Source organism: Phymastichus coffea, unplaced genomic scaffold (assembly GCF_024137745.1).
Source record: "Phymastichus coffea isolate CEN01 unplaced genomic scaffold, Cenicafe_Pcof_1.1 PCOF00001, whole genome shotgun sequence".
Taxonomy (NCBI): Eukaryota; Metazoa; Arthropoda; class Insecta; order Hymenoptera; family Eulophidae; genus Phymastichus; species Phymastichus coffea.
Genome location: NW_026706812.1, coordinates 8,940,086 through 8,957,750, shown reverse-complemented (window position 1 = coordinate 8,957,750; position 17,665 = coordinate 8,940,086). Strand labels below are relative to the sequence as shown.

Sequence of the window (17,665 nt, the reverse complement as noted above, 5' to 3'; positions counted from 1 at the left end):
AAGGCATAGCCAACAAAATAGTAGACGAACACCAAAACCGCATATATTCCTTGATAACAGAAGATATTACCTTCGCGTTAATGGCCAAAGGGAAAAGACAAATTTGTGGATATGAAATAGTTCAAACAGAACACTCAAAATTATTCATTTTTGAAACCACTAGAGGAGTCTCAACCTTTGCTGTAGCAAAGAAATTATCATTAAGTAATTTAGACATATTCGCATATGTTAATTCTAAGTTTGTATTCGTCGAGCGTTATATAAAAAATCAAATAGATAGTTTGGACAGAGATGTAGTTGTACAGCGTTGTAGGCAAGAACGTGAGATTTGAAAAAATGCTTTAGCAATAGCCACGTATTCACCTGATCAATTCCCGTACAATTTGATGAAAGGACCTGGATATACGAGGGTGGTCCGATAAGTACTCAGCTTACAAAAAAAAACGAATATTTTGGAAAAGTGGCGTTTTATTTTTCAACATACCCTCCTTTTATTTCGATACACTTGGCCCAGCGATGCTCCAACTTCTTTAACCCGTTTGAAAAATACGTTTCCTCGAAGTCTGAAAAGTAGGCTTCCGTGGCAGCGATTACCTCCTCATTCGACGCAAATTTCTACCCGGCTTGTGACTTTTTCGAGTTTGGAAACAAAAAGAAGTCGCACGGGACTAAATCTGGAGAATACGATTTCGTAGTCTAATTCGACCACTTTGGCCATGGCGACGGCGGAGGTGTGAGTCGGTGCGTTGTCATGGTGGAAGAGCACTTTTTTCTTCGCCAAATGGGGCCGTTTTTTCTGCGATTCGACGTCGAATCGATCCAATAATTCGTCATGGTACAGCCCTGTGACCGTTTTGCCCCTCTCCAGGTAGTCGATGTAGATCACACCTTGTGAATCCCAGAAAACGATGGCCATCACCTTTCTAACCGATGGGGCAGTCTTCGCCTTCTTCGGAGCACTTTCGCCGGGTAAAGTCCACTGTTTCGACTGTTCCTTGGTCTCTGGTGTATACCAGTGGATCCATGTTTCGTCGACTGTCACAAAACGACGCAGAAACTCCTTCGGATTGCGCTTAAACAGCGTCAGACATTGCTCTGAAGTTGTCTCACGGTTGCGCTTGTTGTCCGGAGTGAGCAAACGCGGCACCCATCGCGCCGACAGCTTTCTCATGCCCAAAATTTCATGCAGGACATGACCCACGCGGTCTTTTGAGATGCCTACGATCTTAGCTATCTCGCGCACCTTCAATCGTCGATCTGCCAATACGAGATCGTGAATTTTTGTCACGTTATCCTCCGTGGTAGCCGTTTTCGGAGCACCTGGACGTGGCTCTTCAAAAATCGACGTGCGACCACGTTGAAACTCGTTAAACCAATTTTTGAATGTCGCCATCGAAGGAGAAGAGTCACCGTACACAGCATACAAGCGCTTTTTGATTTCGCTACGCGATTTCCCTTCCAAAAACAAGAATCGAATCACCGACCGATACTGCCCTTTTTCTATTTTTCAAAAATCAACGGACACACTTGCTTTCACACGCTCTCAAAAATAAACTACAACTCCGATCCAGCTGAAATCTTGACAGTAACCATCGAGAAGGTTGTACTGCGTGATAGAATATTTCTTTTGCGAGAGTGGCGCCATCGGGCGGTGAGGCTAAGTACTTATCGGACCTCCCTCGTATGGCGGTAACGGCTGGCGAAGTAGTTCATGTCGTCAAATATATCCCGGTAGATGTAAAGATTTCGCCGGGGACCGAATGCTATGAAGAATTAAAAGTGGTTCATAACAATGTCACCAAATTTATGACACCCAAAACACATATACCCAAGACTCAAGGAACAATAGTGGACTGTAACGCTTTACTGTCCACTCACTTTTATGTCAACGAAAATTGGTATAAGTTCATGCCACGTCCTGTAGACGCCAGAACACCTGAAATCCTGAAGCCTTTTTCCCAAATGACATGGAAACATCAAGATATTCTAACTCTCGCTCCAAGTGGTATTTATACTGAACAAGATCTGCAGGATCTTCTAAATCGAATCATGTATCCTCTTGAACAATCAGCTGTCATCAATGATGTTGCTCGAGAAATCAAAGGACATGTGATGAGAGATCAAGAAGGAGTAATTAATAAATTGCTCAATGAGAATACATTAAAATGCTTAGTTCATACCGCTTGGAATCGAATGTGGGGCAAATTCATGACGTTTGGAACGTTCAGTGCAGAAATGATAGCTATCCTTTTTATTATACAAATAATTAAAAAGGTGATAGAAGTCTTCATCAATGGTATGGCATTACATAGTATTTATGGGTGGTCCTATCAACTTTTTGGTGCCATATGGATTAGTCTCACAACTTTCCTTATCCACCTAGGCCATTCAATGCAGAAAGAAAATGAAAAATCCCAGGAAGAAATAAGTAGAGTTCCCTTGCCATTGCAGATACCCCATTATATATCAGTTAAGACACAAGAAACAGATGCCAACGTACCAAAAGAAAATCCAGTGTCCTCAATTCAAACTAACAATAGTTTCTTTTCTCGACAATGAACGTAGATAAATCTTGGTTGCCATGCTCTGCAACTAAATCTTAATTAACGATTACTTTGCCTCGCTGCGCTCCTTTAGTAACCGTTTAAGTGGGGGGGGGGGGTGACGGCGGCCCATTTTAAAATTTTAATTTTTTGTAAGAATATTTTTTTTATACAGCATCTAAGACAAGCACGAAACGAGAACAGTTGCTCGATAGCGAGGAGGGCCGAGATGATTGTCGCGATAAGAATGTCCCTCGAAAAGCAATAAAATCCGCACTGCATCCGAGCCAGCGTTCTCTCATGCATGCAAAGAGAGCGTAGCCCCCTTGCACGTGTTTAACAGGCGTCAACATGTCGATGAGAGCAGAGAGTCGTAAAACCCCGACTGCATCCTGTATGTTACTTTTCCCAACGGATTTTTCCTCCTTTTAAGATGCTCAAAAATTTACCATTGAAATAAAATAAAATTTAAAATTATCCAAACGTAATTATTTAACTATCGCAATACATCCCGGATAATTATGACTTCTCAAACCTCTCATCGAGTTCTCATTTCGAAGCTCGGATTAGCTAGAAAATAAGAAAAACAGAGACAATCCAAAAAAATTATGTATGCGCACTATGTTGTTAAACAAATTTTTTATATAAGAAATTAGGAAATAATCGCCTTGTTAAGTTATATAAGTTTTTTTCTTGTATTAATACTCCGATTAAAACTTAAATAGAATTGCATGATTAGTGAATAATTTAATAAACCACCCATAAATCTGTACAATACAGCGTGCGAAATAATAAGATTATACTTTATTACTTATTTTCAATACAAATTATATACTTATAATTATTTTTAATACTTATTTTCAATACAAATTATAATCAACTGTAATTGCGGAAAAAACCTACAATATTGTCCCTAGCACTAAGTAACTTGTAAGTTATCGAGTTTATACAAAAAATAATTTTTAAGTTATTGTAAACCCGCTTATTGGATAAATCTTGGTTGAGAACGGTACTTGAGGAGCCATCTCGCGAGCCAAGGCCTGTACCTTTTCGTCCTGTCCCCCGATTTTCTCCACGCCCCCGCTCCAATGAACGCATCATCGCTTGCTTCACTCCTCCCAAAACCAAGACGCTGGGAGAGGGACTTACCACCCAGCCACCCCCAGTGTATAAAAAGAGATGTACGAGCCTCGAGCGACAGTAGTGAAGAAAAAAATCAAGTAGTGGAGAAAAAAATTAGATAGTGGAGAAAAAAAATCAAGCAGTTGAGGAAATACCAGGCAGTGTCAAGGAAAAATCAAGGGAGTTGACGAAAAATGACGCAGTACTATCAGTAAGGAGCAGGAAGTCAAACAGCTGAGCGGAACGAGAAAACAAGGGAAAATCAACTAATTTAAAATAAGGGCGCGCAGGCCGAAAAAGGCGTATTATTCAATAAAAAACAGTAAGCAAACGAAACAATTTTTATTTCCTGTTTTTTTTTATCTTTCTTTCTTATAGTTAAGAAATAGCTCGTGTCTCCCTTTCTCTTTTTTTTTATTATCTGGAGACTACTTTTGATAGGCTCCAGGTATTAATATTGTTAGGAAAACCCGGGTACTACTATTGATAGGACCCGTGGTGCTTCTCGCTCAAAGATTACGACTTTCGATCGGAATCTGAGAGCAGAAGTGTAGGCTCTGTGGCACCGTCCCCCTCGGTTTAGAAAATTTCTTGACGAGTGATCCACGCTAGTTTAGGCGAGAAATCGCAGTTCTGGCGACAACGAAACCTGAGACTGCGCTAAGCCTCAGGCACCTGAGCTGTGTCGTTGCCACGACGTCACAGCGTACACGTGATTTTCACAGTACTTTCCTGGCAAACTTATAATAAAACTTTCCCTTGGAAATCGGTAGGGAGAAAAACACTTGCCCGCGTGCACTGTGGCATGATGATTTTCAACAGAATGTATTTCAACATATGTATAAAAAATTACTTAAACAAATTACTGAAAATTTTCTAATTTTGGAAAACTGAATACAGCAATCGATTCTACGGAAAAAATTATGACAAAAACCTATGTACCATTTTTTTGCCTGAGTCCAATTTTTCAATGTAAAATAAGGATAAACAATTGCATCCCGGGGAGTGAGTGACCACGTCTCGTTCCAACCAAAAACTGCATACGATAGCGAAGTAACTGTACAACGAAGCATCCTGTACATAATAAAATATACGTGTTTTTTCTTTTGTCATTTGCAATTGTTATAGAAACTTATTTAAATAAATTACTGAAATTTCCTAATTTTGGAAAACTTAATACAGCAATTGATTCTACAGGAAAAATCATGACATAAACTTATGTAACATTTTTTGTCATTATTCAATTTGCAGTGTGAAATGAGGATAAACTTCCCACGTCTCAAAGTACTTATAGTTCTGTATAAAATATAGACTTGTGAACGTTTGAGTGCCGGGCTAGTGGTTAGATGCAAAAATTACGGAAACAATTTTTGAAACGAAAATTTTGGATAGACCTGTTCTGTTTAGAATTTTGTGATACATAGTATATGTATTTTTTGTAAATTTAAGTAGTAGTAAACGTAGGTTTTATTATTCTACATTGTAACGCAACTAACAATGGCGAGAGGAAGGCCTACTGATCTCCCTCATTTAGTTGACAATTCTGACATTGAAGAAAATTAACATATCGATATAGCATTTATTCCTGATGAACATGAACATTCAGATGGAGAATCGGATGGTGATCTATATAAAAATACATTGTCTCATGACATTCCTATAGGCACTTACGAACATGTGAAAATTACCTACACAAGTACTCAAAACTGTTAGACCTAATCATATTTACAATTAGATAAATAAAGCTATGAATGATATTTCTCCTGATAACGAGTATAATATCGATATTTCACCTATTTTACCATTATTTCCTAAAAGTTCTTTAGAATTATTCAAAATATTTTTTTCAGAATCAATGAAAAATCACATTATTGAAACCACTTCTGAAAATAATTTTGATTTGTCTGTGAATGATTTGGAAAAATTTATTGTGATCATAATGATTACTATTCTTAATTTCCGAAAAAGTTTTCGTGAATGTTTGTTAACAAGGCGAATCCTCCAAAAAATAAATTTGTTGCCATCGAGAAGAACTTGCAATTCCATATACTAATATATATATATAATATACATATATAGTACTTCAACAAAAAAATAACAATGACAAAGTCTGAAAAGCTAAAACTTTATATGACATGTTTCGTAAGAATTGTATACAATTTGATTTCTTTGACTACAAGTTATCAATAAATGAAGTGATAATAAAATATTATGGTAAGTTCAGTATCAAGCAGTGTACTCGTATAAGGAATAATCCTATTCGATTTGGAATACAGGCTGTACTCTGTTCTTCTGATGGGTATGTATATGACGTAGATATTTATACCGGAAAATTAGGCATTGATGAACGAAATCCTTTACTTGCCGTCGGTTTAGGATCCAATTTGTTTAAATAATTTTTTATAAATAATCAACTTTGCTTTTTTTATAAACAATCAATTTTTTCTATTGCAAATGGCAAAAGAAAAAACACGTATATTTTATTTTTTGATTATGCAAAGGATGGCGTAGTTACTTCGTTGCTATCGTATCAAGTTTTTGCATGGGCCTTAATGGGTTAAAAGAGTAGAATAAACGTTTAATAGTAATTTGATCCATATGGCTGAAAAGAACTATAGAGATTGTTTATGTCCGTTTTCGACAAGATAATTCATGAATTTAGACTACGCGGAAATATTTTACTAATACAAGTTTTTCACTATGTGTTTTGTAACAAAAATTGAAAAATCTACCTTAGCGAAAAGGTATTTATTGCGTTAAATATGTTAATCGATATGATAAGAAATTAAAAAGTAGATGAAGCGCATCCGATGTCGCCAATTAAAGCAAAAAGAACAAAGACAACTATCAGCAGAAGAATCAAATAAGTCACGACGTGTCACAATAATTCGTTGGGCTGTAGAAGCTGTGCATGGCGTTATAATACGTATCTCAAAAACATAAGTTTTTCCACCATCATTTGGATAATTGGTACCTGATTAAAACGGGTCTTTATTGTAAAATAGTGTGTTCTTTAATAAACGAATTTGGAAAACGACTCGTATCGAGGGCTTCTACAGAAGAAGAAATACTTCATTCGATTATTTCAAAAAATAGCAAAGAAAATACTCTAATTACAGAAGTGCAGCAGGAGATAGAGTCGAAGAAAGTGTTTGTTAAAAAAAAAAAAAAAAAAAAAACTGAAGTCGTCTGAAGCGATTTTCCTGAAATGACGGATATGGCTCTAGTCAAATTATTACTAGAACATACGTATCAGATGCAGCAGACGGTATCTTATTCAGCTGAAATGATAGACGACGAAGATCAAATACAAATAAGTTATTACAAAGCAGCTATTAACATTTTTAAATAAAAAGTGAGATCTAGGCATATGAAAAGCACAATTTACAACTGCTATATTCATTATAAACTTGATACGATTAGACATGTTGAAATTACACGCTATTATTGCGAATGTGCTAATGGCATGAGAATGATCGGCTGTTGATATCACATGGCTGCTATTATCTACTATTTGTCACATGCTAGATATTTATCTAAAATTGTGAAGTCGATCATCTTACGACGATTTATGAACGAGCATATCGTTTCAGTTATTGAGAAGACAGTGACGAAGATTAATATAAGCTCCATGACAACAGATTAATAAACTTAAATATATTTTCTTAATGTTGTATTTTAATAAATTATTATAAGTTTTTAAAACTTAAAACAAATTCTTATTTACTCTTTTCTTCTGCTGATATATTTAGTTTTATTTATCCTTCAAAAGTAAAATAAATTGCATAACGCAATAGCTTCAATAATAGAAATTTTATAGGCAGTATTGGAGTTCTTATTTATTTTGAGATGATAAAAATATAAATTCAAATATATTGTTGTATTTTGATATGCAAATATTTATTAAAAAGCGATTGGCAATATAATAAAATGTGGAAAAATGCGATAATGAATCTTGAGATTAATTCCAAACCTTCGATTTTCTAAGTATTACGTATGGATAAGTGAAGGTAGGGAGTTCAATCGTCTAATTCACAAAATATAATATACCATAGTGCGAATGATAAAAAGGTGACATATGTTTTCAAAGTATTTTTTTACGTACTCGTACAATAGGACGGTGCTATTGTTTTAATCTAAGAAAAACTAGAAGTTTTTCAGTGGTTTTTATTTTTTTTGAGATCGTTGCATCACCTTTAAAAATCTAAAAAAATTCACAGGAATTTTTGAGCTAAACATACGTAAGATATATTTTTTTAACATTGAGTATGTCTGGGTTTTTTTAAATCAAATTTTTAAGTTTTTAAATCATTCTAAAAATTTGAATTTCGCACCAACAGTTTTTTATCTCATCAACTTTGTAGAGCTTGAAAAAACCCTACAATTTTATTTTTTCATTCCTTTTCTAGCTCAAAAATTGCCTGACATATCGTGAAAAAATCCAAAATCACAAAATTGGGGCGTATAAGGCCCTATATGGGTTGAAGGGTTTCAAAATCTAAAAGAAGGGATATATGACAAGCATCATGCCCTACTTACTATTTGAAAATCGTTAGGGCCTAGTTGACCATCTTAGCCAGCTAGACCCTTTCTATTATAATGAATTCTATTAATTTTAACCCATTAACGACCAAAGAGGTCAGTTTTTGGACATATTTTTGATCGCAAAATTCATTTGTAAAACGAAACAATAAATTGATCCAGGGTTGTTTTTGGGTGTTCTGAATCTAAATCCGGGCTCAATATTCAAAAATTTTGCTTGCATAATTAAATATGGCCGGTTTTTTATAAAAAAAAATAGGGAAATTTAAAAAAAAAAAAATTTTTTGGAATTTTTTTCTACCATAACATATGTCAATCTCGAAATCTTTCTTCGACCATGAGTGCACAAAATTGTTAAACTTTAACAGAAAATTTTTATATTCAAAGTTTTTTTTCCAAAATGGCGTTAAAAATGACAAAATCTGGAAAAAATATACGTTTTAGGTTACTATTTTTTTTCTCAAAAACTATGAGGTTCGGGAAAAAACTTTATATTACAAAAATAACTTATAATTTGTCAACGAACACTCTAAAATTTTTTGAAATTTTTTGAAATTTATTTTTAATTTTTCAAAAAATTACAGAATTGAAAATTTCACAAAAATTTCGAAAAATTCTGTAAAAATTAAAGAGTATTCTTTGACTAATTCTGAGACATATTTGATCTTATAAATTTTTCCCGAAAGCCTATAGTTTTCGAGAAAAAAATTCTCAAACAATTGTGGAAATTCTATTCAACCGTTTCAACTTTTGGAATTTCATAAGATAAGTTGGGGTATAAACGTACCGAAGTTTAATTTATCAAGAGGTTCCAAATAAAGTATTGCGTAAGTACCTCTAAAGTGTGACTATTTTCAGTTTATATTTATATTTTACTCTTAGTGTAACCCAGAGACAACAGCGTGGACGTAGTAAAATGATGTCTCCTTCGAGGTGCTTGTTTATAGTGAGTCCCCTTGCCTCTCACTCTATGGGGTGTTTGTTTATAGTGAGTCCCCTCGCCTCTCACTCTACGAGGTGCTTTTTGATAGTGAGTTCCCTGGCCTCTCACTGTAATCAGACATGCTTTGCTTTCATGCATGCACTGCAAAAAAACAAATTGCACTTCTCACAGTACACATATGTTCTCATTGGACAAATGGAACACTTGTTCTGTTTCTTTTTTCGAATTGTTGTATGCTTTTCCTTATTTTTTTCAGCATCATGAATGTAACTTTTCGCTATTGACATTGCAAATTCTTTAGTTCCAACTTTTTTTTACTATCATCAGCAGCATTGAATATTACAACTGCATTTGTAATTGCTGCTTGGATAAGTCTAATGAAAACCACCCACGTCCACTTCTTTAAACGAATACTTGGCAACAAATTGTTACAGTGATCGTCGTGAACATCAACTCCACCTATATTTTTTCATCACGGTAATTATCTGAATCACTATCTGAATCATTTTCAGAATCTGACGAACCAAAATATTCTGCATTTGGTATCATGCAATTTTCATCATCGTCTGTGGTGCATGATTCAGATTTACTTCCAGATTCAGAAGAAACAGCACTTCTCGATCTTATTCGAGGCACTGCTAGTATAAACACGAAAGTGTTAAGAAAATCTCCTAATTTCAAACGATGAATTTGAATAACTTTTGAGTTGAAAAACGTTACGTTTATCGACTTCAATCGATCTGCCCAAATAGGTTTTGGTAAAACTTTTCTAAGAGAAGAGATGGGCTACGCTGAGAGTAAAATCTAAATATAAATGTTATGAGCACTCAGGTAATACTCAGGTAATACGATTTTTTCCTTCAACTTCATGGAGAATGGAAATCCCGTACATTTGCACCCCAACTTATCTTATGAAATTCCAAAAGTTGAAACGGTTAAACAGAATAGTCGATATACCAGCTCCGCAAGCTTTTCGCCTTTATAATCAGTCCATGGGTGGAGTTGATGTACACGACGATGACTGTAACAATTTGTTGCCAAGTATTCGTTTAAAGAAGTGGACGTGGGTGGTTTTCATTAGACTTATCCAAGCAGCAATTACAAATGCAGTTGTAATATTCAATGCTGCTGATGATGGTAAAAAAAAAGTTGGAACTAAAGAATTTGCAATGTCAATAGCGAAAAGTTACATTCATGATGCTGAAAAAAATAAGGAAAAGCAAACAACAATTCGAAAAAAGAAACAGAACAAGTGTTCCATTTATCCAATGAGAACATATGTGTACTGTGAGAAGTGCAATTTGTTTTTTTGCAGTGCATGCATGAAAGCAAAGCATGTCTGATTACAGTGAGAGGCCAGGGAACTCACTATCAAAAAGCACCTCGTAGAGTGAGAGGCGAGGGGACTCACTATAAACAAACACCCCATAGAGTGAGAGGCAAGGGGACTCACTATAAACAAGCACCTCGAAGGAGACATCATTTTACTACGTCCACGCTGTTGTCTCTGGGTTACACTAAGAGTAAAATATAAATATAAACTGAAAATAGTCACACTTTAGAGGTACTTACGCAATACTTTATTTGGAACCTCTTGATAAATTAAACTTCGGTACGTTTATACCCCAACTTATCTTATGAAATTCCAAAAGTTGAAACGGTTGAATAGAATTTCCACAATTGTTTGAGAATTTTTTTCTCGAAAACTATAGGCTTTCGGGAAAAATTTATAAGATCAAATATGTCTCAGAATTAGTCAAAGAATACTCTTTAATTTTTACAGAATTTTTCGAAATTTTTGTGAAATTTTCAATTCTGTAATTTTTTGAAAAATTAAAAATAAATTTCAAAAAATTTCAAAAAATTTTAGAGTGTTCGTTGACAAATTATAAGTTATTTTTGTAATATAAAGTTTTTTCCCGAACCTCATAGTTTTTGAGAAAAAAAATAGTAACCTAAAACGTATATTTTTTCCAGATTTTGGCATTTTTAACGCCATTTTGGAAAAAAAACTTTGAATATAAAAATTTTCTGTTAAAGTTTAACAATTTTGTGCACTCATGGTCGAAGAAAGATTTCGAGATTGACATATGTTATGGTAGAAAAAAATTCCAAAAAATTTTTTTTTTTTTAAATTTCCCTATTTTTTTATAAAAAACCGGCCATATTTAATTATGCAAGCAAAATTTTTGAATATTGAGCCCGGATTTAGATTCAGAACACCCAAAAACATAAGGTATGGTACCCTGGATCAATTTATTGTTTCGTTTTACAAATGAATTTTGCGATCAAAAATATGTCCAAAAACTGACCTCTTTGGTCGTTAATGGGTTAATAGTTTTTAATAGTCTTGTTTTATCTTATATTCTTACATTCTTATTCCTCTTTTTATATTCTTAAATAAATAAATAAATACATAAATAAATAAAAAGCAAAAAGTCAAAAAAAATCGTAATATCAATTCATAAAACAAAAGTATAATATACACAAGTACAAACCAATATCACTGATCTCCAACATAGCATAAATATTTAAAAAATAATCCATAAAAGATTATTACATATTATAAGTTATTTCAAGCTATTATTCAACACAGGAAAAACAAAAGCACCAAAAATGCCTTAAATTACGAGATGTGTTTAAAAAGTAAGGTGAATATTTATTTTTATGAAAAACTATTTATTCATCAATATTTATGTTGTTCCCTTCAAAGTAATCCTCCTCAGATATAATACACTTGTACCAACTTTTTTTTCAATCTTCGAAGCACTTCTGGTAGCACTTTCTGGTATAGCCTTGAGTTCTTCCAGCGATTTTTTCTTTATCTCACTAATCGTTCGAAACCTCTGTCCTTTCATGGGTTTCTTGAGTTTTTGGAATAGGAAAAAGTTGCAGAGGGCCATATCCGGCGAATATAGTGCCTGAGGCATGATTATGATTTAGTTTTTGGCCAAAAAGTTCGACACAAGCAACGATGAGTAAGTAGGTACATTATCCTAATGCAAAATGTATGAATTGTTTTCCCACATTTCCAGACGTTCTTTTCGTATTGCTTCTCACAAACGGCGCATAACTTCAAGGTAATACTCTTCATTGATCATACGACCTTGTGGTAAGAATTTTTGATATACTACGCCACGATAATCAAAGAAAATAGTGAGCGAAACCTTGACATTTAATCGAACTTGACGTGCTTTTTTCGGTCTTGGCTCTTCTGGAGTCTTCCATTGGGACGATTGGGCTTTAGTTTCGATATCATAACCATAAACCCATGATTCATCACCACTTATGACTCTTTTCAGTATATCAGGATCATCATTTACGTCGTTTAACAACTCTTGAGCGATGTTTCTTCAACGGTCCTTTTGTTCAAAATTAAGCAGTTTCGGAACAAATTTTGCTGCTACACATTTGATGCTCAAAACTTCAGAAAAAATTGCATGGCACGAGCCAACAGAGATGTCGACGTCTTCAGCCACTTCTTTAATAGTGATTCGACGATTTTTTAACATCATTTGTTTCACTTCTTCAACACTTTCATCAGTTATTGAACTGCTGGCGCGTCCAGAGCGAGATTCGTCGTCGGTATCTTCTCGGCCATCTTGAAAGAGCTTATACCACTTTTAAAATTTTTTTGACTTAAAGTAAACTTACCGTATGCCACTGTCAATATTTCAAGTGTTTTGGAAAACTTCATTCCATTTTTTACACAAAATGTTATTCAAAATTCACCTTAATTTTTGTACACACCTTGTACATATAACAAACACCATACACAAGCAACATGTGGCCTCATATAGTGATAAACTTCCTTGATCTTGCAAAAGATTTTGATACAGTGGATCACAAAATTGTGCTTAAAAAATGATTACGATATGTAAAAAACAATTGTGTTATAAGAGAACAAGTACTATACCTCATTGAAAGTTACTTACACAGTAGAAAACTAAGAGTAAAAATAGATAAAATGCATAGTAAAAGTAAAATTCTGAACATCGGAGTTCCACAAGGTACTATACTAGAACCATTACATTTCATTATCTATATAAGTGGTATACTGATAATAATGCCTGAATGCTCAATTCTATCTTTTGCTGATGATACAACTATGATTTCAATTAGTGAAAACTGGAAAGAAATAGAAACTAATATGAATAATCAACTAAAAATAATGGAAAACTCTAAAAAAATGGAACTGGAAATCACTAAACAATTTATCACTTAACATTAATAAAACAGCTTACATAGAATTTGGTAACTATCATAATATCACTCCAAGAAACTTAAACATAACAATTCAAAAAAGAATACACTGAGTAAATAACACTAAACAATTAGGAGTTATATTCGATAACAACAGGAAATGGGATCTAAACCTACAAACTCTTTACAAAAAAACAAAAGATCTAACTTTTGTATTCTACAGATTATCCAGAATTATGAGTACAGAAATATAAATCCTTTATATTACATTTTTCCATAGTATAATTTCTTATGGAATAATTACACGGGGAGGAACATATTCCGGAAGAACTATAGAATTTTAAACTGTACAAACCAGATCACTTAAAATAGTCTTTAATAATCACTTTGTAATAGATAAATATCCACTCAACATTGAACAAACATTTTTTTTGGATTCACTGTTATACCACTAAGAGGAACTTTCACAGATATATGAGGATAAAGTTAAGAGAAGTAAACATAATAATCTACAACTACCAAAAAGATTCAGAAATATAAGCATCAAAATAGCTACACATACAATAGTTTAATAATAATGAAAAATAATAATATTGATAAGAATAAAAAATAATAATATGCTGTGATAACAATGAAAAATCAATGAGAGAAAAACTTAAATGCAAACAATAAAAAGAAATACTAAATAAAATATACTAAAAAAATTCATATTCTATGCCGAGACCTATCGAACGAGATGAGGACCGTGGATGGTTGCATAGCAACAGGGGTTGTTGATTGCACTTGTGTTACATTATGTTGTTATGTTTACGGTTTTGTAGTTATTATTACTGAATTACAATTTGAGTAAATATATAAAAATATAGTAAAATTGTAAGGAATGAATAAAAAGTTCTTTATAAATATTTCTATATACATTTATTGATAATTGATATATATTTGCAAGTTACTACATTCTATATTGGAAGTCTATGAGGAAACTAGATTTCCTTAAAAACTAATATTAGATGCTAGAACATATTTATGCAAACAAGGAACCTGTGACCTCTTATATAACTGATCATATGTTAGAATAACAAATTTTAATTTAAAAAAGATATAACTCAAATAAACTGATGAAAGAAAAATATATATAATCAAAAAGGCCAACTTTACTAAAATATATGTAACATAGAAACTAATATACTAAGAGATTATGAAAAGCAGTGCAACAACAACAAACCTTATGAAAACGATAACAAACATACTATTTTTAAAAACAACGCTCTCTGGAACAGAATTCATAAGTGGTTATAAAAGTACTACTAATAAACCTGTAGGGGCATTGTTTGATATAGATACAATTGTTGAAAATAATACAAAAGTTATAATGACTAAAACAAAGCCTTAGAAAGATCGATTCAATATTCAAATTGCTATGAGGATATCAAGCACTTAGGATACAACAAAGCTCTACTATATTTTTATAGAGGGAATAAAAGAAAATAGATCTACACAAACTCAGTGCATTCATTTAAATTACAACCGAAACACAAAGACCTAATAGTTGTTGATGACATTTTGTATTTGTATCAACTTGCAAATACAATTCATAATTCAAAAATACAGTACAAAACAATGTTTCCACACTATAAAGAAGCATACGCTATAGGACTTATGTGCCCAGCAACTCTAAATAAAATGGAAAGGATCATATATGCAAGAAATAGAAAAACTTGGAGATACTACATCAGCAAGAGTAATGCTTATACTTTGCGTAAATAAAGTTGGGCAAACCTTTTTGGCACATTGCAGAAACTGGAATATTCTAATTTAAAAAATGTCTTAGCAACATTGAAAAAACTAAACTTATTTTTTTCGATAAGGTTGAGAAAGTTAATTATAAATATTTGTTATAAATGGTATAACTAGTTTATATGACATCTAATCTATTTTTAATATACGTGAAAAAATCAATATTGATTATCATATAGTTCTTTTGTTGATGTCTGATTAATTTATTATTTATATCAAATATTAATTTTATAAGAAAATCAATATCAAATTGATAAATTTTTGGAATAATGGAAATATATAATAATTACCAGATCAATATTTGCTGTTAATGAGTAAATATATATTTAAAATATATGTGTTTCCCTCCATCAATTCATTTTTAACTGGTAATGAGAGATATTGTCTAGCCTACATTAGCGCAATATTAAGTGACCAGCTTGAGGTAAGCAAAGCTGCTAACAAAACGTTGCTCAAATAAAAAAGTAAATTTATATACTGGACTACTTTTTATGTATTGATTAATACATTTTTTAATCATAAATATATTCAATTTTAATGTATTTTTTAGGTAATCAAGTAAAAATTTTTTCCTCTGGCATCCTTAGAAACCAATTTATTTGAAAAGTCAACCTAAAAATCAATCCACTATTAACTTTTAGGCCTTGAAACCAGTGATTCAAAACAATACCAAAAAGTTGTCCAATTTCTTAAATAAATTGGGTTGTAAGAATCCAAAAGAGAAAAATTTTTTATTTGATTATCTCTAATACTCATTCAAATTTAAATAAGATTTTGAACTGTTTAAAAAAGAGCATTAGCAAACACAGACAATAAAAATTTATTTGAAATTACTCGTTATTAAATATATATTGTTGCTATAAAACATCATAATACTACATGTAATATTTTAAATAAGAACAAATAAATAAACATTTTTATAGATACGACTTAGTAATATTTTAAAATATTGATAGTGAGGTAAACTTTTAGACTATAGTAAATTGTAAGGCAATCATACCAATTAATATTGAATCAATCAATATCAATATAATAATCTTATAAATTATTTGTTTTATATGCCTAGAATCTTGGTGGAAAACATATATAATAAAAGATCATATAGATGATTTAAAAGTCTTTTTATTGGCAACCATGTGTAATATATATGAATTTAACAAACTTACTGTATATATATAGTTATGGTGATATAGAATATTATAAAAGTCATAGTATAAATATATATTTTAATTCATTTCTGACCATATAGACACTTACTGTTTCTCAAGCACCAATACACATTACGTTCGCATTTTATTTTATCAAGTTCTTCTTTACCTTCAAGTCCAAAAAGCATTCGCAGCCAATTTCTTTTAGGAGATAATCCTCTTCTTTCAGGATATAAATCATTGTATAACCATGTAATTTCATTTTCATCGATACCCTTCTTATCTAAATCACCTGTCATGTTTTATGAAAAGTAGCAAACTTCAATAACCACTTTTAGGATAAATTTTGATAAATTAAACAAATTAACTTGATTCATTAATTAAACATTGTAGTAAAAAATTGTGATATTTAGATCAATGGTATTGATATTGCTTAAAAATTAATGGTCATATATTAATTAGTTAATGCTTGAGAATTCCTATATTTTTTTAAAAAAACTTTGAGTGAATGCTATTTCAATTTTTCGATTATGATAAAATAAGATAAAAAAATAACCCAACAAAATTATTTTTCTTATTTTTTAAATTTTTATAAAAAAATATTGAATGTTATATTCAAACCAAACGTTTTCAATATTTTGGTAATACAAACATGGTTGTATATAAATTAAATAAATTTCATAAAATAAATTTCGTCTTTTTTAAGTCTCTAGGGACTATAAATAACGTGCTATCTATATATGTTTATGACTATTTACTCAAATAAAAGATCTTGAACTATCTAAATTCCTAAATAGATCATCATACAATCTTAAAGATGGGAAACTTGAAACTAAGAGCGCGTTCGATTCAGCAGTACCGTACCGACATGGAGACTGTATACAGGAGGCGTGGTAGGACCGATGCGAAAACAGCCCGACACAAATAACATTTTATAAAAAAAAATGATCACATCTCACGTACGTCTAATTGTACTTCTCGAAAAAATAATTATTTGTTATTGTACTATTATATTTCTCATAAAAAATAAAAAATATCGTTATCGATAATTCACCTCCTATTTATTCACATAAAGACATAATTAAGCAAAAATAAATTCACAGAAAAATTGTACCTTCTGTAGTTTAAATTGTACCATCAGTACAATTCTATAAATTTGTTTCTAAAAGAAATAATAGAACAATTACAAAGCTCTACGCCTGCGCAAAGTGCATTTCCGAATGACACCCTTGCAAGTTGTAACAATTAGTGGTAACTTGTAATTGTCCTATTATTTCTTTTAGAAACAAATTTATAGAATTGTACTGATGGTACAATTTAGACTACAGAAGGTACAATTTTTCTGTGAATTTATTTTTGCTTAATTATGT

At 32.0% G+C, this 17,665-nt stretch overlaps 1 protein-coding gene across 6 annotated transcripts in view; it reads right to left on the bottom strand.

Annotated features, from left to right (window-relative positions):
- LOC131671351 (mitochondrial inner membrane protease ATP23 homolog) overlaps positions 1 to 17,106 on the bottom strand; it is a 423,775-nt gene extending 406,669 nt beyond the window's left edge. Inside the window, exons 1-2 of one of the 6 annotated variants that reach the window (XM_058947915.1) lie at positions 16,922 to 17,106; positions 16,405 to 16,587 (exon numbers count right to left, since the gene is read on the bottom strand). In XM_058947915.1, the coding sequence (XP_058803898.1) occupies positions 16,405 to 16,483 (79 nt within the window). In that variant the 5' untranslated portion in view covers positions 16,484 to 16,587; positions 16,922 to 17,106. Of the gene's footprint in view, positions 1 to 16,404; positions 16,902 to 16,921 lie in introns of those variants that run through there. The other 5 variants (XM_058947993.1, XM_058948074.1, XM_058948159.1 and 2 more) reach the window with 5 other exon arrangements.
- Positions 17,107 to 17,665: the final 559 nt, after the last annotated feature.